The sequence below is a fragment of the Chiloscyllium plagiosum genome, unplaced genomic scaffold, assembly GCF_037043375.1.
Source record: "Chiloscyllium plagiosum isolate Xiang-an unplaced genomic scaffold, Cpla_swu_hap1 HiC_scaffold_24, whole genome shotgun sequence".
Lineage (NCBI taxonomy): Eukaryota > Metazoa > Chordata > Chondrichthyes > Orectolobiformes > Hemiscylliidae > Chiloscyllium > Chiloscyllium plagiosum.
Genome location: NW_028270162.1, coordinates 52,873,372 through 52,896,822, shown reverse-complemented (window position 1 = coordinate 52,896,822; position 23,451 = coordinate 52,873,372). Strand labels below are relative to the sequence as shown.

Genomic DNA, 23,451 nt, shown 5'->3' with positions numbered 1-23,451 from the left:
AATTTTTCACCCATGTATACATTTTCATTCCTCCCTTCGCTGATTGAACTGGACCCATGCAATACACATACATGTTGCCTTGGCCATACCTTTCCAAGTCACTCTGTCTAGCGGCAGAAGAGATGGGAGCTGTTCCCGGAGTTGCTTTGGATCTTTCAGTGAACCTTGAATCTAGAGCTTTCATTGGTTCAATCCGTGAAGGTGAGGTCAGTAGTTGTGTGCTTGTAGGTATGGCAGTGGACGTACTCGTAATTGCAGGCCTGAGAAACAAAGACAAGACTGTACTGTGCAGATGTTGCTCTCAACTCTATTACAACTCAATAATTTACAGATACCCTTCATCATTTACAGGATTATTTGTCATGTAACAAATGCCATTTTCCCCTGCAATATATCAATAAATATAATATATTAGAGTATGATAACCACCACCAGAACCAAGTGTCTGAAATGAAAGAAATTACTAAAGACTGCTTAAAATATGGCAAGATTTTAAAAATAGTGCAAGGTTTTAGCATTACCATTTTACACTATCTTGCATTTGATCACCATTTTAGGTTCACTGTTGTTTTAACTTTCATTCTCGATCCCACATCCTGAAGGGGTTAAATTATGTTGAGACAACACATTTCTTCACCCAAATGAGTATCCATCACATGCAAATCCAGCTAGCTAGTGTTAATAAGGTGTTTGATTATAATTCCCAGTAGGTATCATTATATGTTAATCAAGACTTGGCCTTCCTGCACCCAGCTCAGGGATACCAAGGACAATCAGAAACCACTGGTAGAGATGAGCAAGGGCATTTGGCTCAGCTGCACATTCCAAAGTACAAGACTACCTGCTGAGGGATGCACTAAAGCTTGAGGCTGAGGTCTTCCTGCAGAAGTTAATTGGGGGTCTGTTCAGTTACCAGACCCTCCTTGTGCCTCAAGTGCATGTAAATATAGTATTGTACATGTAAGAGAAGTCTTTGTTTTGTTTGTTTAGAGTCTAACTATAATATTTGTTTGTTTCCTTGACATACTACTGTATGTACAGAACCGAACTGCATTTGTGACTGAGTAAAGATTTTTTTATTAATCAAGTATATTTTGAAGTTTAAAAAAAATGTGGCTCATCCTCACTCACCAATCCATAAAGATACTACAAACAAACTTTTGTACAAATTTGGGCTGGTCTCCATTATCAGCAACTTGCTTAATGTCATTTTAGGATAGGTTACTAGAGTAAAAGAACAATGAATATAGATGTAGCTAGTTATAGTTGCAAAGAACTTCTGACATTCGGGTTAAACGTATTCTCTCAGTTGAATCTTTTGTTATTACTTAATTTGAAATTTATCATTTATCTCAAATCCCACTTTGAAGGCACCTACGAGTGATCTACAATGATGGAACATGGAACATAATGTTTGACTGTCTCCACAGACACTAGAAAATATCACACAAGTGCCTCCATTCTCCAGCTGCAACAATGCAAGATGTTACGGCCTTCCAATTCACAATGAGGCAGAGAACAGGCTTAGCATCAATGGTAACACTCTAAACAAATCAGATGCTTAACAGGCTTGGGCACATAGTCTAAGCTATTACTCTAGAACAGTGCCCAATGTATTGCAATATGAGAAGGGCCATGTGAGATGTTGAACCATCTTCCCTCTCAAATGGATATGGAAAAATCCACACCATTATGTCAACAAAACAAAAGCATGGCAGTTTTAAAAAAATTCCTTAATGATCATTTGCTTTGAGCAATGGTAATGTATTTCATTGCCACAAATGGGATCTGTGTCCAGTCAGTTCCATATTTCTGAAAATATAACCAGAACTTTCAAAAGTACTTCATTGGTGATAAAATATGTTGGGACAACCAAAGTTTGTGAAGGGTTCTTTGGAAGTGTCTGTAATTTTTTTTGGAAAATATTTTGGACAACACGGTAGCTCGGTGGTTAGCACTGCTGGCTCTCAGCGCCAGGGACATGAGTTCGACCGCACCCTTGGGTGGCTGTCTGTGAGTAGTTTGATGACCCATTTATAGAGGGTTTTTGTGCTCTAACTTAAACGTCAATTACAATTAACTGGCTATTACAGTCAGACATTTTCTTTCAGACTTCACAAAATATCTTGCTTTTTCTATTAGCTGTTGAGCTATGACTGACATGTATTAAGCAAAAGCATGATCCAAATATGCCAAATAATTACATGGAAAGGATATAGAAGCAACAAAATAACTTGAAAAATGTACAAGAAAAGAGAACCAAGCTGAACTTAAACATATTTGAAAAAGTAATAAATGATTAGACTGCCACCTAGTGTAACTCAGATAAAGTCAGTTAAAAGTGTTCAAAATGTATACTTGATACAAGGCTAAGGGCCTTGGTTTTCAGTTTGTAAAACATGTAGGAATTGATGGATTGTATGCCAAGCAAGTGCAGCACAATGTGACTTGTGCAGAAAATTGTAGTTTGAAAATACTGATAAACAGCATAAGCACAGAAAGGACATAGTCATAGTTTAATATGCAAAAGAATGTCACAGAGTAGAGAGAGGTTTTGAGAATTCTCAGTAATCTAAAAATTCCTTGGATCAATTTGCATTCTATTAAGCATTGATAAAACAGTAATGTTAGACATCAGAGTAGTGATAATGTTACTGAACTTGTAATCCCGAACACTGGGCTCACCAACACCTGTTCAAGGACAATCAGGGATGGACAGTAAATGCTTGTCCATTTACCATGAATTAATAATTTTTTTAAAAAAGTTCAAATCTCACCATAATGACTGGTGACATAGTCAACTGTCATGTTTTTAAAAAGCTGGTGCATTATTGTCCACTAAGGAAGGAAACCTACCATCTTTACCTGGTCTGGCATACATGTGACTCCAAACCAATAGCAATGCAATTGACTCTGAACTGCCCTCTGGGAAATTTGGAATGAGTAATAAACACTGGCCTAGTCAACCACATAGACATCGCATGAAGCGCAGTTAACTGTAATGCTTAACCTGTACATTCACTGTACCCTTTCCTGCCATTGCACTCTCTTATCATACCAAGACACTAAATCTATAAAAGAACTAACAACATGAAACATAGAAACTCAGTTGTGCTGCTGCTGATTAAAAACAATACATCTTCCTCCTCAACTAAGAAAATAAAATATTAAACCGGAAGCCAAGTATCACAGTTGCTGGAAATCTGAAATAAAAATAAAATGCTGGAGAAAAATCAGCAGATCTGCAGAGAGAAAAACAGAATTACTCTCCAAGGTCCAATAAGCTGCTCACTGACACTCACTTTGGGTTCTGCCAAGGCCCACACAGCTCCTAACATCTTTACAGCTTTGGTTCAAACAAGGATGAAAGAGCTGAATTCCAAAGCAAGGTGAGAATAATTGACCTTGACATCAAGGCCACATTTGACCCAGTGGCATCAAGAAGCCCTGACAAATCTCAAGACAATGGGAATCGAGGGGAAAACTCTTTGCTGGTCAGAGTTGTAGCTGACAGAAACCAGTCCAGAATGATGGAATGGCAAAATTCAAAACTGTAGACCTGACAGGGCATTGCATTGTTGGAGATACCACCTTCCAAACCAAGACCCCAATCTGCCTGAAAAAAGAGTCACCCAGATTCAACACATAAATTGTGTTTTCTCTCTACAGGTGCTGCCATACCTGATTTGTTTTTCCAGCAATTTCTGTTTTTGTGTGTTTTCCCCATTCTACCTGCTATGGTGCATTTAAAAGACTCCATAGCATTATCTCAAATAGCAGGGAAATCCTGCAAAACATTACACAAATAGGTTATCAGATCTTCAAGACATGAACGTTAGTGGAAATTTGCTGCACAAAAATTGTCCACTGCATCGTTTTTATATTAGAACAATGGTTACAATTCAATAAGCACTTTATTGACTAAAATAACTTAAGACAGCAAGTGGGTGTGAAAAGGGCTACATAAATACAAGTCTCTTTTACAGAGTCCATAAAATGTATGGCAATTAACTGTAGAGTTTTGTGCTGTGTTCTGCAATAATAACCTTACCCTGACTCAGATTTTTGGTGAAACATTATTTGAGGTTTAGTAAAAACAGAAACTGCTGGAGAAACTCACAGTATTTACATGGCTAATCCTTCAGTTTACAGTTAAGGATAACCCCCAGAATGTTGATATTGGGGGATTCCGTGATAGTGTCACCACTGAATGTAATGGGGTGGTGGTTAGATTCTTGTTGGAGATGGATCATTGCCTGGAACTTGTTTGGCAGAATGTTACCTGCCACTTGCCGGCCCAAACCTGGATATTGTCCAGATCTTCCTGCATTTGGACAAGAAATGCTTCTGTATCTGAGGAGTCATGAATGGTGCTGAACATTGTGCAATCAGTGAACATCACCACTTCTGTCCTTAGAATGGAGGAAAGGTCACTGATGAAGAAGATTGGACTGATGGCATTACCCTGAGGTGTTTGTGGTGCAGTGGTAGTGTCCCAACTTCAGCCAAGAGACTTGGGATCAAGTCCCACATGCCGCAGAGGTTTCATGATCGGTCTGATCAAGTTGATTGAAATATCTGCCCGAGGAACTCCAGTAGAGATTTCCTGAGCGGAGACAATATCATGTTCTTTTCTGTCAGCATGGACGAGTTGGACCGAAGGGTCTGTTTCCATGCTGTACACCTCTATAACTCGATGCTTAATTATCTCATCTCTGATCAATTGCACTTTGTTGCTGTAGTGTTGATTGTTTGTCATTAGATGGCAATGCTGTTCTATTATAACTACCACAGCCGAATGGCACTTGTTGTGAATCATGCGGCTGTCCATTTGAGTGGGGGAGGGGGACAAAAATAACTTCACAGACAGCACAGAGATGTTGCTTAAAAACTAACAGCTCTCAATGACCACAAAAATCAGTCAAATCAATTGAAAAGCATTCTAATAATTAACAGAATATTTTGTGCAGCTAACACACATGGTCAACTGCTTAATTTATTCATTCACAGTATCCCATTTTGGATCAATCTTTTGTTATTCCAGTATTACATAAATGGGAACTACTGAGAGCTAAAATCTGCAAAGGATTCAAGACCAGGCAAAACACAGGAACTTTAACTGCGCGATGCAGTTGGTTAAAAGTCCAGCATGTATCAAAGAGAATATTTTGTTATTTCGCATTGAGAAACGGTACCAAAATACAGTTTAACCAGAAAAGATCTGGGCCAGAATAAGGTAATACCTTCAGGAAGAAGGCACCATAATTTCTTTGGTGTTTTGTTTGGAACGCCTGTGTTTGTGGGCTGAAGATTTACATAGCAACATAGTGAAACAAATTCAAAAAATGCTGCAGAAACTAAGCAGGTCTGGCAGCATTTGCAGAGAGAAGCCACAGATAATGCCTAGAGTCTGGGTGACCCTTTTCCAGGTAGACTGGGGCCTTGGTTTAACGTCTCATTTGAAAGGTGGTATCTCCAGCAATGCAGCACTCTGTCAGGTCTTCAGCTTTGATTTTTGAAGTCAAACCTGGAGTGGTGCTTTTACCCAGAACTTACTGGCTCAAGTCAAGATTGTTGCCAACACACAAACTTTAACAGGACTAGAAAGGATAGATGAAGGAAGGATGTTCCCGATGTCTGGGAAGTCCAGAACTAAGGGTCAAAGGAGCCTAAGGATATGAACTGAAATATTTAGGACAGAGGTGGAGAAATTTCTTCAGGTAAGCCTATGGAACCTGCTACCACAGAAAGTAGTCGAGGCTAAAACATTGTATGATTGCAGGAAGGAATTGGATACAGCATCAAGAATAAAGGGATCAAAGGATATGGGGGAAAAATAGGAGAAGACTATTGAGTTGAATGATCATAATGAATGGCAGAGTAGGCTCAGAAAGGCAAATAGCCAACTTTGCTCCTATTTTATGTGTTTCTATGAACCTGCCTTTACAGCAGCAACAAAGGGAACTAAACTTGGTAAGCTGCTCTATTTCAAGACTTCAAATTACAGCTGTCTCAACTTCCGTTGGTTAATGCTTGTACTTGTGTTATTACTTGCAATCACGAAGTCCCACTGCCAACACTGAGCATCCCGGTCATAAATGCTAAAGAGTAGCAATCTTTCTGTGCTGTTCCTGTAACAGAAAGGTGCCTCTCTACTGCACCAATATGACACATCTAGCTCTCACCTGGGGCTCAACAGAGACCAATAATATTTGCAACAAATTAGGTGTTGATCTTGTATTATATTGAACTCATGATGTGACCTAAATCCTTTAAATTATTAGACACGTTTTCCATTCTATCAATCAATCTGGACTGGTTTCAAACTCAGGTCACAAACAGTGGCACCAGATATTCTTTCACCTCCATTTGAGTGGAATGTTTCTACTGAAAGATCTCTACCTGAAACATTAATTGTTTCTCTCTCCACAGATACTGTCAAATCTGTCTGAACATTTCTAGCATTGGCTGTTTCTATTTCAGCATTCATAGTATTTTGTTTTGTTTAATTATCTCATCTCTGATCAGTTGCACTGTGTTGCAGTAGTCACAGAGATGTACAGCATGGAAACAGACCCTTCGGTCCAACCCGTCCATGCCGACCAGATGTACCTACTAGAGAAGGTGCAAAACTTGACCTACTCTTGGGAAATAAGGCAGGGCAGGTGACTGATGTGTCAGTGGGGGAGCACTTTGGGGCCTGCGACCATAATTCTATTCGTTTTAAAATAGTGATGGAAAAGGATAGACCAGATCTAAAAGTTGAAGTTCTAAATTGGAGAAAGCCAATTTTGACGGTATTCGGCAAGAACTTTCGAAAGCTGATTGGAGGCAGATGTTCGCAGGTAAAGGGACAGCTGGAAAATGGGAAGCCTTCAGAAATGAGATAACAAGATTCCAGAGAAAGTATATTCCTGTCAGGGTGAAAGGGAAGGCTGGTAGGTATAGGGAATGTTGAATGACTAAAGAAATTGAGGGTTTGGTTAAGAAAAAGAAGGAAGCATATGTCAGTTATAGACAGGATAGATTGAATGGATCCTTAGAAGAGTATAAAGAAAGTAGGAGTATACTTAAGAGTGAAATCAGGAGGGCAAAACAGGGACATGAGATAGCTTTGGCAAATAGAATTAAGGAAAATATAAAGGGTTTTTACAAATATATTAAGGACAAAAGGGTAACTGGGGAGAGAATAGGGCCCCTCAAAGATCAGCAAGGTGGCCTTTGTGTGGAGCCACAAAAAAATGGGGGAGATACTAAATGAATATTTTGCATCAGTATTTACTGTGGAAAAGGATATGGATGATATAGATTGTAGGGAAATAGATGATGACATCTTGCAAAATGTCCAGATTACAGAGGAGGAAGTGCTGAATGTCTTGAAACGGTTAAAAGTGGATAAATCCCCAGGACCTGGTCAGGTGCACCCGAGAACTCTGTGGGAAGCTAGAGAAGTGATTGCTGGGCCTCTTGCTGAGATATTTGTATCATCGATAGTCACAGGTGAGGTGCCGGAAGACTGGAGGTTGCAAACGTGGTGCCACTGTTTAAGAAGGGCGGTAAAGACAAGCCAGGGAACTATAGACTGGTGAGCCTGACCTCGGTAGTGGGCAAATTGTTGGAGGGAATCCTGAGGGACAGGATGTACATCTATTTGGAAAGGCAAGAACTGATTAGGGATAGTCAACATGGCTTTGTGCGTGGGAAATAATGTCTCACAAACTTGATTGAGTTTTTTGAAGTAACAAAGAAGATTGATGAGGGCAGAGTCCACATGTGATCTATGTGGACTTCAGTAAGGCGTTCGACAAGGTTCCCCATGGGAGACTGATTAGCATGGTTACATCTCACGGCATACAGGGAGAACTAAGCATTTGGATACAGAACTGGCTCAAAGGTAGAAGACAGAGGGTGGTGGTGGAGGGTTGTTTTTCAGACTGGAGGCCTGTGCCCAGTGGAATGCCACTACGATTGGTGCTGGGCCCACTACTTTTTGTCATTTACATAAATGATTTGGATGCGAGCATAAGAGGTACAGTTAGTAAGTTTGCAGATGACACCAAGATTGAAGGTGTAGTGGATAGCGAAGAGGGTTACCTCAGATTACAACAGGATCTGGACCAGATGGGCCAATGGGCTGAGAAGTGGCAGATGGAGTTTAATTCAGATAAATGCGAGGTGCTACATTTTGGGAAAGCAAATCTTAGCAGGACTTATACACTTAATGGTCAGGTCCTAGGGAGTGTTGCTGAACAAGAGACCTTGGAGTGCAGATTCATAGCTCCTTGAAAGTGGAGTCACAGGTTGATAGAATAGTGAAGAAGGCTTTTGGTATGGTTTCCTTTATTGGTCAGAGTATTGAGTACAGGAGTTGGGAGGTCATGTTGCGGCTATACAGGACATTGTTTAGGCCATGTAGGAATAGTGCGTGCAATTCTGGTCTCCTTCCTATTGGAAAGATGTTGTGAAACTTGAAAGGGTTCAGAAAAGATTTACAAGGATGTTGCCAGGGTTGGAGGATCTGAGCTGCAGGGAGAGGCTGAACAGGCTGGGGCTGTTTTCCCTGGAGCGTTGGAGGCTGAGGGGTGACCTTTTAGAGGTTTACAAAATTATGAGGGGCCTGGATAGGGTAAATAGGCAAAGTCTTTTCCCTGGGGTGGGGAGTCCAGAATTAGAGGGCATAGGTTTAGGGCGAGAGGGGAAAGATATAAAAGAGACCTAAGGGGCAACTTTTTCATGCAGAGGGTGTTAAGTGTATGGAATGAGCTGGCAGAGGATGTGGTGGAGGCTGGTACAATTGCAACATTTAAGAGGCATCTGGATGGTTATATGAATAGGAAGGGTTTGGAGGGATATGGGCCAGGTGCTGGCAGGTGGGACTGTTTGCCATTAGATGGCAATGTTGTTCTATTATAACCACCACAACCTAATAGCATCAATTTAGTTCACACTCTGTCCTTTTGAGTGGGGGAAGGGGGAACAAAAGTAACTTCACAGACATGTTGCTTAGAATCTAACAGTCCCCAATGACCACAAAAATCAGTTGAATCAATTGAAAAACATTCTTTTGAGTATCAGAAAATTTTGTGCAGCTAACACACATGGTCAACTGCTTAATTTATTCATTCACAGTATCCCGTTTTGATCAATCTTTTGTTATTCCAGTATTACATAAATGGGAACTACTGAGAGCCAAATTCCACAAAAGATTCAAGACCAGGCAAAACACAGGAACTTTAACTATGTGCTGCAGTTTGTTAAAAGTAGAAGAGAATATTTTGTTATTTAACATTGAGAAACAGTATCGAAATTAAGTTTCACCATAAAAGATCTGGGCCAGAATAAGGTTATAACTTCAGGAAAAAGGCACCAGAATTTGTTTGGCATTTTGTTTGGAACACTGCAGCTTGTGAGCTGAAGATTTACACAGCAAAATAGTGAAGGCAAGACAGAAATTTCTGGAGAAACTCAGCAAGTCTGGCAGCATCTGTGGGAAGAAAAACAGTTCATGTTTTGAGCCAGGTGTCTATCAGAAGTGAGGCAAACTTGGTAAACCCCTCCATTTTAGGACTTTAAAATCCCAGCTGCTTTTATTTCCGTTTATTGTTTCTTTTGGTTTTTATGTTATTATTGAACAATTACCAATGACAGCACTAAACATTCCCAAGTGATAAATGCTAGAGAGTAAAAAAATCTTTCTATACTATTCCTGTAACAGAAAAGATGCCATTCTACTGCACCAATGTGACATGCCCAGTTCCCACTTGGAAATCCGATAGAGACCAAGAATATTGGCAAGAATTTCAAGTTTGGTCTTACACTGTTATTCATTTATGACCTGAACCTTTAAAGTCATTAGGCAAGTTTTCCATTCCATCAATATGGACTTGATTCAAAACCAGGTCCCAAACAATGGCACCACATAAACTTTCACTTCCCTTCAAGTGGAGTGTTTCTGCTGAAAGGTCTCGACTTGAAATGTTCATTGTTTCTCTCTCCAGAGATGCTGCCAAACCTGCCTGAACATTTCCAGCATTTGCTATTTCTATTTCAGTATTCACAGTATTTTGCTTTCGGAACATGGGACTGGGATATCATAGCAATTGCAGAGACGTGGCTCAGGGTGGACAGGACTGGCAGCTTAATGTTCCAGGATACAAATGCTATAGGAAGGATAGAAAGGGCGACAAGAGGAGAGGAGGGGGAGTGTCGTTTTTGATAAGGGATAACATTGCAGCTGTACTGAGGGAGGATATTCTTGGGATTATGTCCAGGGAAGTTATTTGGGTGGAACTGAGATTGGACTACTGACGCCCCCCCCCCAAAAGTCAGCAGGAAATGAGAAACAAATTTGTAAGGAGATCTCAATTACCTTAATGAATAATAAGGTGGTTATGGTAGGGTATTTTAACTTTCCAAACATAGACTGGGACTGAGCTTAAAAATGTGTTGCTGGAAAAGCGCAGCAGGTCAGGCAGCATCAAAGGAACAGGAGAATCGACGTTTCGGGCATAAGCCCTTCTTCAGGAATTCCAGCAACACATTTTTAAGCTCTGATCTGCAGCCTTCACTTTCTCCACAGACTGGGACTGCCATAGTGTTAAGAGTTCAGATGGAGAGGAACTTGTTAAGTGTGTACAAGAACATTTTCTGATTCAGTATGTGGATGTACCTACGAGAGAACATGCAAAACTTGACTTGCTCTTGAGAAATAAGGCAGGACAGGTGACTGAGGTGTCAGTGGGGAAGCACTTTGGGGCCAGCAACCATAATTCTATTCGTTTTAAAATAGTGATGGAAAAAGTTAGACCAGATCTAAAAGTTGAAGTTCTAAATTGGAGCAAGGCCAATTTTGATGGTATTAGACAAGAGCTTTCAAAAGCTGATTGGGGGCAGATGTTTGCAGGCAAAGAGACAGCTGGAAAATGGGAAGCCTTCAGAAATGTGATAAGAATACAGAAAAAATATATTCCTGTTAGGGTGAAAGGCAAGGCTGGGAGGTGTAGGGAATGCCAGATTAATAGAGAAATTGAGAGCTTGTTCAAGAAAAAGGAAGCATGTGTCAGGCAGAGACAGCAGAGATTAAATGAATCCTTAGAAGAATATAAAGATACTACGAGTATGCTTAAGAGGGAAATCAGAAGGACAAAAAGGAGAAATAAGATAGCTTTAGCAAATAGGGTGAAGGAGAATGCATAGGGATTTTATAAATACATTAAAGACAAAAGGGTAACTGGGGGAGAATAGGGCCCCTCAAAAATCAGCAAGGTAGCCTATGTATGGAACCGCAGGAGATTGGGGAGATACTAAATGAGTAATCTGCTTCAGTGTTGACTGTGGATAAGGACATGGACCATATAGAATGTGAGGAAATAGACGGTGACATCTTGAAAAATGTTCAAATTGCAAAGGTGATGGTGTTGGATGTCTTAAAATACATAAAGGTGGATAATTCCCCAGGACCCGATAAGGTGTACCCTACAACTCTGTGGGAAGCTAGGGAAGTAATTGCTGGGCTGCTCCCTGAGGTATTTGTATCACCGATAATCACAGGTGAGATGCTGGAAGACTGGAGACTGGCTAACGTGGTGCCACTAGTTCCCTGGCTTATCCTTACCACCTTTCTTAAATATAGACCAGTGAGCCTGACATCAGTGGTGGGCAAGTTGGTGGAGGGAATCCTGAGGGACAGGATTTACATGCACTTGGAAAAGCAAGGACTGATTAGGGATAGTCAACATGGCTTTGTGCATGGGAAATCATGTCTCAGGAACGTGATTGAGTTTTTGAGGAAGTAACAAAGAGGGCAGAGTGGTGGATATGATCCATATGGACTTTGGTACGGCGTTCGGCAAGGTTCCTCATGATAGACTGGTTAGCAAGGCTGGATCTCATGGACTACAAGGAGAACTAGCCATTTGGATACAGAACTGGCTCAAAAGCAGAAGACAGAGGGTGGTGGTGGAGGACTGCTTTTCAGACTGGAGGCCTGTGACCAGTGGAGTGCCATATGGATCGATGCTGGATTCTACTGCTTTTCTTCATTTATATAAATGATTTGGGTATAGCAGGTATAGTTAGTATGTTTGCAGATGACACCAAAATTGGAGGCGTAGTGGACACCGAAGAAGGTTACCACAGAGTACAACAAGATCTTGGTCAGATGGACAATGGAGTTTAAGTTAGCTAAATGTGAGGTGCTGCATTTTGGAAAGACAAATCAGTGCAGGATTTATTCACTTAATGGTAAGGTCCTGGGGAGCATTGCTGAGCAAAGACACCTTGGAGTGCAGGTTCATAGCTCCTTGAAAGTAGAGTTGCAGATAGATAGGATAGTGAAGGCGGGTGCTTTCCTTTATTAGACAGAGAATTGAGTATAGGAGTTGGAGGTCATATTGTGGCTGTACAGGATGTTGGTTAGGGCATTTTTGGAATATTGTGTGCAATTCTGGTCTCCCTCTTATCAGAAGGATGTTGTGAAACTTGAAAAGGTCCACAAAAGATTTACAAGAATGTTGCCAGGGTTGGAGGATTTGAGCTATAGGGAGAGGCTGAACCGGCTGGGGTTGTTTTCCCTGGAGCGTCGGAGGCTGAGGGGTGGCCTTATATAGGTTTATAAAATTATGGAGGGGCATGGATAAGATAAACAGACAGGTCTTTTCGCTGGGGTTGAGGAGTCCAGAATTAGAAGGCATAGATTTAGGTTGAAAGGGGAAAAATTTAAAAGGGATCTGAGGAGCAACCTTTTCACGCAGAGAGTGATGCGTGTATGGAATGAGCTGCCAGAGGAAGTGGTGAAGGCTGGTGCAATTACAACATTTTAAAGTTAAAAATCACACAACACCAGGCTAAAGTTCAACAGGTTTATATTGATGCATTAGCTTTTGGAGTGCAGCTCTTTCATCAGATAGTTGTGGAGAATAAGAGTGTAAGACACAGAACTTATAGGAAGTTTACAGTGCGATGTAACTGAAATTATATATTGGAAAAGGTCTGGGTTGTTTGTTAAATCTCTCATCTTTTAGAATGACCATGTTGGTTTCAGTTCTTTCATACGTAAATCGCAAATTATTTTTAAAAAGTTACATTCTCAAGTGAATTTTAACAATTGGTGTCATGTCGGCCCAGACAATGTATTGAAGGTGTGAGTTTCCTTGTGTAAGGCTGTCTGTGCCACAATGGTCAGTTTGATTCTAAACTGATTTACGGAATCTTATATGGATTCATGCAGTTTTTGAGCAAAGTAAAAACATAATTCTGCAAGTACAAATTCACCACACAAACTTATACGTGCGGCGCGGGGTGGGGTTATGAGTTTCTGTGAGAGTGTGTGTGTATGTGTGAGAGTGTAAAGGGGTATAAGTCTGTGAGAGGGGGTGTGTGTGGGAGTGTACGTGTGAGCGTATGAGAGAGGGTTTGCCGGAGTGTAGGGGTGTGTGTGTGTCCGCCCGTCTGTCTGTGTAGGGGTGTGTGTGTGTGTGTGTGTGTAGTGCAATGGGGTCACCTGTAGTGTGACATGAACCCAAAGTCCTGGTCATTTATTGTTGTTGCCCGTCCTCAAGTCTACCTTGTAGGACGGTCACCCGAAGCTCCGAGATCCGAAGGTACTCATGCAACTCAGCCAACGTTGTCTATCTCCTGTGCAGGCAAGGATGCCCTGAGGCATGGTACATTGGTGAGACCAAGCAGAGGCGACGGCAACGGATGAATGGGCACCGCACAACAATCAACAGACGGGAATGTTCCCTTCCAGTTGGAGAATACTTCAGTGGTCCGGGACATTCGACCTCGGACCATCCTCCAAGGCGGATTTCAGGACAAGCAACAATGAAAAAGTGGCCGAGCAGAGGTTGATAGCTAAGTTCGGTACCCATCGGGAGAGCCTCAACTGGGACCTTGGGTCATGTCACACTACAGCTGACCCCATTGCACTATACACACTCACATAGACAGACGGACACACACACACAGACGGACACAGGCACACAGACACACACCCACCCGCACTCATAGGTTTGTGGGGTGAATTTGTACTTGCAGAATTATATTTTACTTTGCTCAAAAACTGCATGAATCCATGTACGATTCTGTAAATCCATTTTTTTAGATTAGAATCAGTCTGACCATGGTGGCTCAGACAGCCTCACACAGGGAAACTCACATCTTCAATACATTATCTGGGCTGACATGACACCAATTGTTAAAGTTCACTTGAGAATGTAACTTTTTAAAAAAAAGTTTGCGATTTACGTATGAAAGAACTGAAACCAACATGGTCATTCTAAAAGATGAGAGACTTAACAAACAATCCAGATCTTTTTCAATATATAACTTCAGTTACATCACACTGTAAACTTTTGCTATAAATTCTGTGTTTTACAACCACTAGACAAAGGAGCAGCGCTCCAAAAGTTAGTGCTTCCAAATAAATCTGTTGGACTATAACCTGGTGTTGTGTGATTTGTAACTTTGTCCACCACAGTCCAACACTGGCGTCTCCAAATGATAACATTTTAAAGGCATCTGGAATGGTATATGAATAGGAAGCATTTTGAAGGATATGGGCCAAGTGTTGGCAAATGTGACCAAACTAGATTAGGATATCTGGTCTACATGGATGAGTTGGATTGAAGGGTCTGTTTCTGTGCTGTACATCACTAAGACTTCTTAATATCTCTGATCAGTTGCACTTTGTTGTTGTAGTGTTGATAGCTTGCCATTAGATGGCAATGTTGCTCTACTATAGCCACCATAACCAAATAGCACCTGTTGCGGTTTATGCTCTGTCCTTCCAAGTGGGGGAGGGGAATGAGAGGAGTCCTGTTTTGCTTCTCAATACTTCTTGCAGTACACTCTACATAGAAACTCACTACACATGGAACTTCATTTATCTTTGTTGAGCTCTAATCAGTTCTAGTTAACAGGACTTCCTCCCTCTCTAAAGCTCCAGCTCACTAGCTAGACTGAATACATAAAAAGGGCATTGTGCTAACACGAGCTGGGTTTGTATGTCACTATTCCAATCCAGTTGTAGTCAGTATTGTGCGCCTTACCCGTCTTTATTGGGGATGTCCTCAGCTGATTTTGCAGTGGCTGGTGCAGGGTCCTGAGTTAGTTTGCTGGAGACAGACTTGGCAGCATTAGAGTCTGAAGAGGGCTGTGGCTGGTTGATATGTGAAGACAGCACTGAGCTTGGAAGTGTCCCCGTGATGGGTACACTGTTAAAAAAAGCAGTCGAAAAATCCCTGATAACAGAATAAAACAAAAGGCAGCTCATGAGAGAAGTCTTATCGTGGCATTGGTATTTACTTAAATAAATGATTCTTGGGTAGTAAAATACTGTACTAAAATGATTAAAATAACAGCAATCACATTGTGGTGTTCAATAATTCAGAAGATTATTTTCTTTTGTAACTTACAGTCTAGTACTCAGTCATATTTTATTTGCAGATGTCAAGTTCTGGAATCTTCAATTCATATAATCATAGAATCCCGACAGTGTAGAAGCTGGCCATTCAGCCCATCCAATCCACAACAACCCTCCAAACAGCATCATACCCAAATCCATTTCCCTACATAACCCCTGCATATCCCATGGCTAATCCCCCTAGCCTAAACATCCCTGGACACTATGGGCAATTTGGCTTAGCCAATCCACCTAACCTGCATATCTTTGGACTGTGGAAGGAAACCAGAGCACCTGGAGGAAATGCTGACACAGGGAGAATGTGCAAACTTCACATAAGACAGTCCCCCAAGACAGGAATCAAACCTGGGTCCCAGGTGCTGAGGCAGCAGTGCTAACCACTGAGGTACCATGCCGCCCCTTGCTTTATTCTGAAACAGCCATTCTGGTCTATGCTCCATAACAATACAGCTCTACAGGGCTACACATATAGCACATGACTATAACACTACGAAGGACACTTGGTGGCCTTATAAATTCTTCAAACAATGTAGCTTTGGCCTGAACGCTCTAAAATTGCACAGCACAAGAGTGGCAAAGGGGAACCAAGAGTCACTTGAAGTGTACTCGGTGGTAGAGGTAAAAATTTTGCACATTTTTTTTTTGCTGCAACTGTCAAAGCCATTGCTGCAGATAGGATTGTAGAGTCCCTGCAAACAATTATTATGTGGCGAAACATAGGAAATACAATAGCAATACCAGTGTATACAATCAAAAAGACACCTGTTTCTATTTCTGGAGAGAGACTGAATTGAAGAAAATTGTGAAGCAGAGACCATAATGCCTTTTGCCTAGAAATTTTTAAAAACATTCTGATTTCATCTCAGCTGAGAATGTTTGCACATAATAATACCTTCAGCCACACTACAATTCCAAACCTAAACCCCTCTGACACAATCTGCTGCTTCAAACTCCTTTTGGTCCTAATTCTAATCAGACATTGGTCCACACAGCATTTTTTTTTTGAAAGAAGTGACCAGTGGGAAATAAACAGAAGTGAAAATGCCATCATATATTCTGTAATTAGCACATCACTTGTATATTTTCACATGCTTATTGGAGTATGCTAGGTGGCAGAGTTAAAAATTCCGTGTAAGCATATTGAAATATCTTAAAGCATCATACAATGAGTCAGTTTAAAAGCATGTGACCATTTCAGCCATTGACTAGCAGCACCTCACAAACAGTAATTCGATGGAATGAGTATTGAATGATCTTCCAATAGTGTCTGACAGGAATGTTGGGACACATTTTCATGACTCCCTGTTCTTACTGAAGTATTATCATGGACCTTTAACACCCATGGGAAGAGGTCACAATTTAATATTTCACCCCAAGGGGGAAGTTACTTTGGCAATGCAGCACTTCTTCATTTTTTTGTTACTGCATTGTGCACTTACATCTTGGCACTGACTTGAACCCACAACTTTCTGACCCAGAGTTGAATGTTCATCAACTAACTCAAGGAGAAAAATAATTTACAAAAACATTGGCCTCAAATCTCATTTCACTTTATAAAATTCCACAACATGTATTTTTGAAGCCAGAGGAATATTAGGGCACTATTATGAAGGAGCTCCAATGGAGAACAGCATCCAACTATGAACCCATCTTACAATATAGTGACAGACTTCACAGTTGCTGAAGGTAAGGGTCCTCTGCTTAAACGCTTGTTATTGTTTCAGGCACTCTGCCACCCGTCAAAGTTATTGTTTTGTTCTTGCATCAAAAAGGCCTTGGTGTATTATGTCCCAATGCCTTGAGTAAACATCTCTCACTATTTCAGTCAGCAATACTTCCTCCATATTGAACTCTTGCAGACATCATGTGGAAAATACAATTGAAAACCAAGCTAAATATACAAAGTCCAGGGAGAAAATTAAAAACGATAGAAGAGAAGCAAAGAAGACTGGCAGCTAATAGAAATGGGAATCTAAAACTTTTCTTGAGGCATATTAGTAGTAGAAGGATGGTTAAAGGAAAAGTGAACCAATTAAGGAACAAATCACCATTTATGCAGGAAGGCAGTGGAAGTTTAACCGAATATTTTGCACCTCTCTTTATCAAGAAAGAAAGATGCTACGATATTCAAAAAGGAGGCAGTGGACGTGATTTTCTGGTCCTCATTAGACAATGGGCCAAGCACATGCCAGGGAGGGCTAGTGTGGTATGGAAACCTGTGGACTAGTTGGACATAAGGGTCTGTTTCTATGCTGTATGACCCTGTGACTCAGGGGTATGTAAGAGAACTGGAAAATCGCACAGGTTACACTCTTCTATAGAAAAAAAAGGCATAACCATAAGCCCAGTAACGAGAAGCCAGTTAGTTTAACCTTAGTGATTGGGAAGCTTCAAGGGAATAAATCAGTGAAGGTTTCAGGACAGATTGAGAAAAAGTGGTTAATAAATTATAGAGCATTCTAACCTAACATAGGCATTGTTAATTGGGACAGAGCACAAAGCAAGAAGGTTAAAGTAAAACTTCAGCCTCAATTGGTATTGGCATGTCTAGTTCTGGGTACTGCTCGTTAAAAACGTTGTGAAAGCATTGGAGAAGAGGCAGAAAATATTCAAGAGAATAGCTTCAAGTCTGAGGAACTACAGTTAAGTCGACGGACTGAAGACATTGGGGCTGTTCATGCTTGGAGAAGGGTGTGGAAGGAACCGTTCCCATTGAATTCAGGATCATGAATCTGAGGCACATATTTACGTAAATGAAAAAGAGTGACCGTGATTACAATATTAAATGGTGTCTCACACAATAAGTGCTTTGGATGTAGAATGGTGCATATGTGTAATGGTGCAAAAGGATGTGTGTGCACATGTGTAATGGTATGTGTGCGTACACATGTGTGTTTGGGTGGGGAATGGTGTCTATACATACACAGAGAGAGAGAGAGAGAGAGAGAGAGAGAGAGAGAGAGAGAGAGAGAGAGAGAGAGAGAGAGAATGTTCAGTCAAAGCATTGAAGAAGTTAACGATTGGGAAGTTGTGCATGGCTATAGAAAGAAGTGGTGAATTGGCACTAGATAAATTGCTTTCTAAGAGCCAGCACAGAGGTGGAGGGGCCAAATGGCCTCACTCCATGCTGTAACCATTCCATTAACTTTCCCACTAACTTGCAATCAAATCAGGGCATTGTTGTTTCACAGACATTTATGAGAAAAGCCATTCTGGAACTCAAATCAGATCTGAACCAAAATAGACACACAAGTGCAAATTGAAGTTGGAAGCAGAGTGCAATTCTGATTAACAAAGAAACAGTTTGGGAGAATTTACAAGTCCCTCATCAACGTGGATATTCATAAAAAACACATCCAAACTGAATTCTAAATTTTAAGTTGAAGCTAAATGATTCAGGGTGACATCAGAAAGTCCCAACTCCTCCAAATTTCACCTGATCCCCCAACCCCCACAGTTACGGCTCAACATTCCTAATTTCAAAGCAACTTGTGATTTGCTCATTCTTCCTACAAAATATAATAGACCTCTCAACACTAAAACAATCAAGTACTAGTTATCTGCTCATTTGGCCAAGCTTAGCAATGTTTTCCTGTAATTTGTTTCAGTCTCCTCAGCAGTGCCCATCAGCCTGCATCATCCACAGTTGTGCTTTTGATTCTCAAGTCTGAAGCTTCAATATAAATTGTGAACAACAGCAGTCTTAGCACTGAACCTTCTGGAATCCCCCTTCCCACCTTCTGCCACTGAATAGCTACCAATTAACCCTATTCTCTGCATGCAGTCTTTCACCATTCTCTTCTTGTGCTAACTCTGCATACTCTGACCTGATTAGTCCATGACAGGTTGGTCGAAGGGAGGGAGTCTGTGAGCAAGACACACAAAGAGAGACAGTTTGTGTGTGTGCATTTTGGGTTGGAGGAAGAGAGGGAAGAAAGAGGACAGGGAAAAAGAGAAAGCGTGAGAAAACAAGAAAGTAAGAGAAAACATGAGATGTAGATATTCTATGTACATGCTCAGTATAAGTATTTTGCTTATCTTCATTTTATCTTGATGTCTTTATTCATTTATGATGCTTCATTAGTGTTTAGGTTGCTGTTCTTTAACCGCACACATTTGTTGTGGTCTCTGTTGCACGTATTTCCCATTGCTGGTCTGCATCATATTATTTGGCAGATCACGCTGGAAGGGTCCAGACAGTATCCGCCTGCTCCTTTTTTCTCATTCTCTTAGGAATATGCTCCCCAAGTTCAGAACATTCCAGCTCACTGTAAATACAGTCAGGTCACTACCTGCAGCATGTTTCCCCCCTTTTCTCCAGTAGTCAAAAAGAACCTACTCTGCTATAACGGACCTGAACGCAAACCTGCAACACCGAGAGATCATAAGCCTTACTACTGCTGCCATCTTACACTCCCGAGGATTGCTGGAAAATCAAATCAAGTGAAGCAGAATCCGAGGTAGAACACTTTCTGTTGCCAGTGTTCAGTGACACTGTGTCACAGCTCCAAATCATCCAGACAAACAACTGCAAGACACTCTGGCGCCACTATTTAGTTAAAAAATATCAGCACATGTCCATACAGTGTAACAAAGCTGGCACGAGGCAAGATTCCCTCCATATCATAGCAATCCTAACAGTGATGTGCTGAGTTTAAGCCTTCCTGCTTGCACAGTTAATACAACTGAGCTGGCCATAATACATGTTAAAGTGATACCAAAGTTAGTATCTGTAATTGATTGACAGGACTGAAAAAACATCAAGCCCTCAGGATGCTGTTCTGAAAATTCAACTGAAAAAGACAGACTGAAGTCACTGCCTTTTACTCACACTTGGTTATGTATTTAGCACATGATACAAATGCATCTTAGAATCAAACTTTCTTGAAGGGATTCTTCATGAGTTCTTAACTCTGCAGCACACATTTTTCAAAGGGGATTGATATGACCTCTTACCCAGTGTCTAACTGAGCAATGCAAAACGGTGTGATTCTTCTCCGTCCGTCAGCTGTCCTAGTTTCAATCTGCTTCTTTAATAAATTCTACAAAGGAAGGGAGAGAGAGAGAGAAAGAAAAATTCAGATGCTATTATCCAGTAAACCGTTTCCTTCCACTGTAATGGGCCAAGGTTCTCATTTAGCTTTCTTAAACTTGTCAGTTTATTCAAATTGCTCTTTTAATCTCCCAGATCACAGAAAAAACACCACTTTTGAGAATCTGCCAAAACTGAATGCTAAAATGACAAGAGTAAAATACCTTTCAGAAAAACATGACTGTCGTACATAAAAATTCTGCTGATGAGCAGCCTCGCCACACCTTTCAAGAGATGTTTGAAACACAATACCCCCTGGAAACAAGATGCATCATATTACACCAGTCACCTTCATAGCAGTGACCAGGACAACATATTCTTTTGTGGCAAAAAGGTAAATCTGTCATCAAATAAGATGCAACAGTTCGTCCATTAGGAAAATTCTTGTTCCACTGGACAGCCTGTTAATGACTTTCTTCGTATAATATTCTCATTCATTAGGCTTTACAATTGTATAAAGTATTATACCAACATACAACACAGTTTAAAAACAAAGGATCATCCCATAACCATAATTGTTCCTAGTAGTCAGTAACAAGTAGTTTCTTTACATGTTGGAACAACATTCACATCAAAGCATGTGCTTATTTTAGGACAGAGTTAAAACAAAATGAACCCGCCAACATCTCTTCCAGAGAATACAATCTGTTTAGCAATAAATATTTATAGGATAAAAATCCAGCAGGCTTTTTGTTTTTCACATCTTGGAGAACATAAGCAAAAGGACTGGCAAGTTAATTGGCAGCCTAACAGAAACTTACCCTTCATTGGTTGTGACTGTTTTTTATACCAGCGAGGTGAAGGCTTTATGGGTTCCCACAAGCAATACAATTTGGAGGTACTGGATGAAGGGGAGGAGGAATGGTGCTGAGGGCACCCAGTAGATATGAGGATTCTAAAAGATGTCACCTCTATCACTACTGCTAACAATACTGCCTTAAAGTCCATCTTCACTACTCTTCACTCGAGTGACTAGAAGATGTCACCCTGAGAAGAAATACACTAACCAATCTGGAACACCATTTGGAGCAACTAACTTGCAAGACTAACTAACATCAGTTTGCTTGAAGTGCCAGCTTTATGATGTCACACTTTAAGTTTGAGACTCAGGTACTGTTTGAATCAAAAAGAGAAAGCAATTACAGGATGGCAGCTCAGTAGAGAAAAATGCTGGAACTTGAAATGATACGGTGCCTTACCTTATCTCAGGATGTTCCAAAACACTTCACAACCAAACAATTATCAATGAAGTGCAAAGATTGTTGGCAAAGTCACATTATTGTCATCCCAGTAATGAGGGAGACAAAGAGAGGGAACAGAGACTAGGCATGGTCAGAGATTGCATCATACAGCAGTTACACAGATAAACAGATTAACAGATAACTTAGGCACAGTCAGTGATCTGTTGGACTGGATTCAGTTGCTTGAGGAAGTCCAAAGGAAACTTAAGAATTTTGCTGTTTCCATCTCCCAGGAAGGATTTATAGCGGTTGAGTCAGGATGGAGTTGCCTGAGAGGTGGTCTAACCATGATATTCCAGACATCGTGAATGGTGGATAGTCTTCTTGACCTAGCTGGTCTTTTCCTGCTCATATATTTGTATGTTCAAAAGAGAACAGGAACTATTTGTCTTTTACAATATTAGCAGCAAATGGACTCGCACGTCAAACAAAAGCAAACTGTTGGAGGTGCTGAAGATCTAAAATAAAAACGAAGTGAAGAAACTTGGCAGATCTGGCAGCATTTGTGGAGAGACAGGTAGAGTTCCAAAGAAAAATCACTGGACTTTAAACATGATGCCGCACTTTGTTTTGTTCTCTCTTCCAGATTATGTGTATTACAAAACAATTATGAAGAAAGGCTGGACCTCAAGTCTTCAGTAACCAAATGCCTGAGCTTCATGCCAGGTCCACTGACCATATATCATGAATACTCCATAGTGTTGCTGATTGTCAAGTTGACACTTGGATGGGACCTGGAGAACTTCTGTTTTCTGAGAGGTTTGAATTCTTCCAATTGAATCCTAGGTGACACCCATTGGTGAATCAATGTTATCATAAATATTGTGGCTCCAGTTGAACAAACAAACAGAAGCTTACCCGTGCTTGTACTGACATGATGCAAATTTTAAACGACTGAACCTCAGCGGTGACCCTAGACGTAGATGTGGGTCCCTAAACCTTGGCTCTTTGTAATCTGCACTATAGATGTCTAAGATAGAGTGCTGTGTGTCCCTATAAAGAGAGGAATTATGCCTTGTACAGGAAAACAGCATTCCTTTATCAGTGTACTTCTCATGGTGATGGTTTTGAACAATGCTGAGCCAAAACCAAAAGAAAATTCAACCGCAGAGCTCCAGCACTTCAATTGTTCAGTCTATGCATAAGAGTAGCTCATTTCAATCAGCATCAGTTCTTGCAAACATTAGAGAGGAAAGTTTGCTTTTGCAAATTTACTTTAGAGAGGGTACTACAGGTCTTCAAAGAAAAAGGGGACAAATTAGCTTTGGCAAATAGGGTTAAGGAGAATCCAAAGGGATTTTATAAATACATTAAGGACAAAAGGGTAATTAGGCAGAGAATAGGGACCCTTATAAATCAGTAAGGCAGCCTATGTGTGGAACGACGGGAGATGGGGGAAGATACCAAACGAGTAATTTGCATCAGTGTTTATTGTGGACAAGGATATGGAAGATACAGAATGTGGAGAAATAGATGGTGACATCTTGAAAAAGTGTTCATATTACAGAGGTGGTGGTGCTGGATGTCTTGAAAAGCATTAAAGTGGATAAATCCCCAGGACCTGATCAGGTGTACCCTAGAATTCTGTGAAAGCTAGGGAAGTGATTGCTGGGCTCCTTGCTGAGTTTTAGCAGTTGTATCATCTATAGTCACAGTTGAGGTGCCAGAAGACTGGAGGTTGGCTATAGTTGTGT

General features: G+C 40.8%; 1 protein-coding gene across 2 annotated transcripts in view; it reads right to left on the bottom strand.

Moving 5' to 3' along the window:
* hira (histone cell cycle regulator a) overlaps nucleotides 1-23,451 on the bottom strand; it is a 108,458-nt gene that overhangs the window by 32,613 nt on the left and 52,394 nt on the right. For both annotated transcript variants that reach the window (XM_043716067.2, XM_088000182.1), the window contains 3 exons: nucleotides 20,381-20,466; nucleotides 15,051-15,242; nucleotides 90-260 (listed from right to left, as the gene is read on the bottom strand). In XM_043716067.2, coding sequence (XP_043572002.1) covers nucleotides 90-260; nucleotides 15,051-15,242; nucleotides 20,381-20,466 — 449 coding nt within the window. The remainder of the gene's footprint in view (nucleotides 1-89; nucleotides 261-15,050; nucleotides 15,243-20,380; nucleotides 20,467-23,451) is intronic.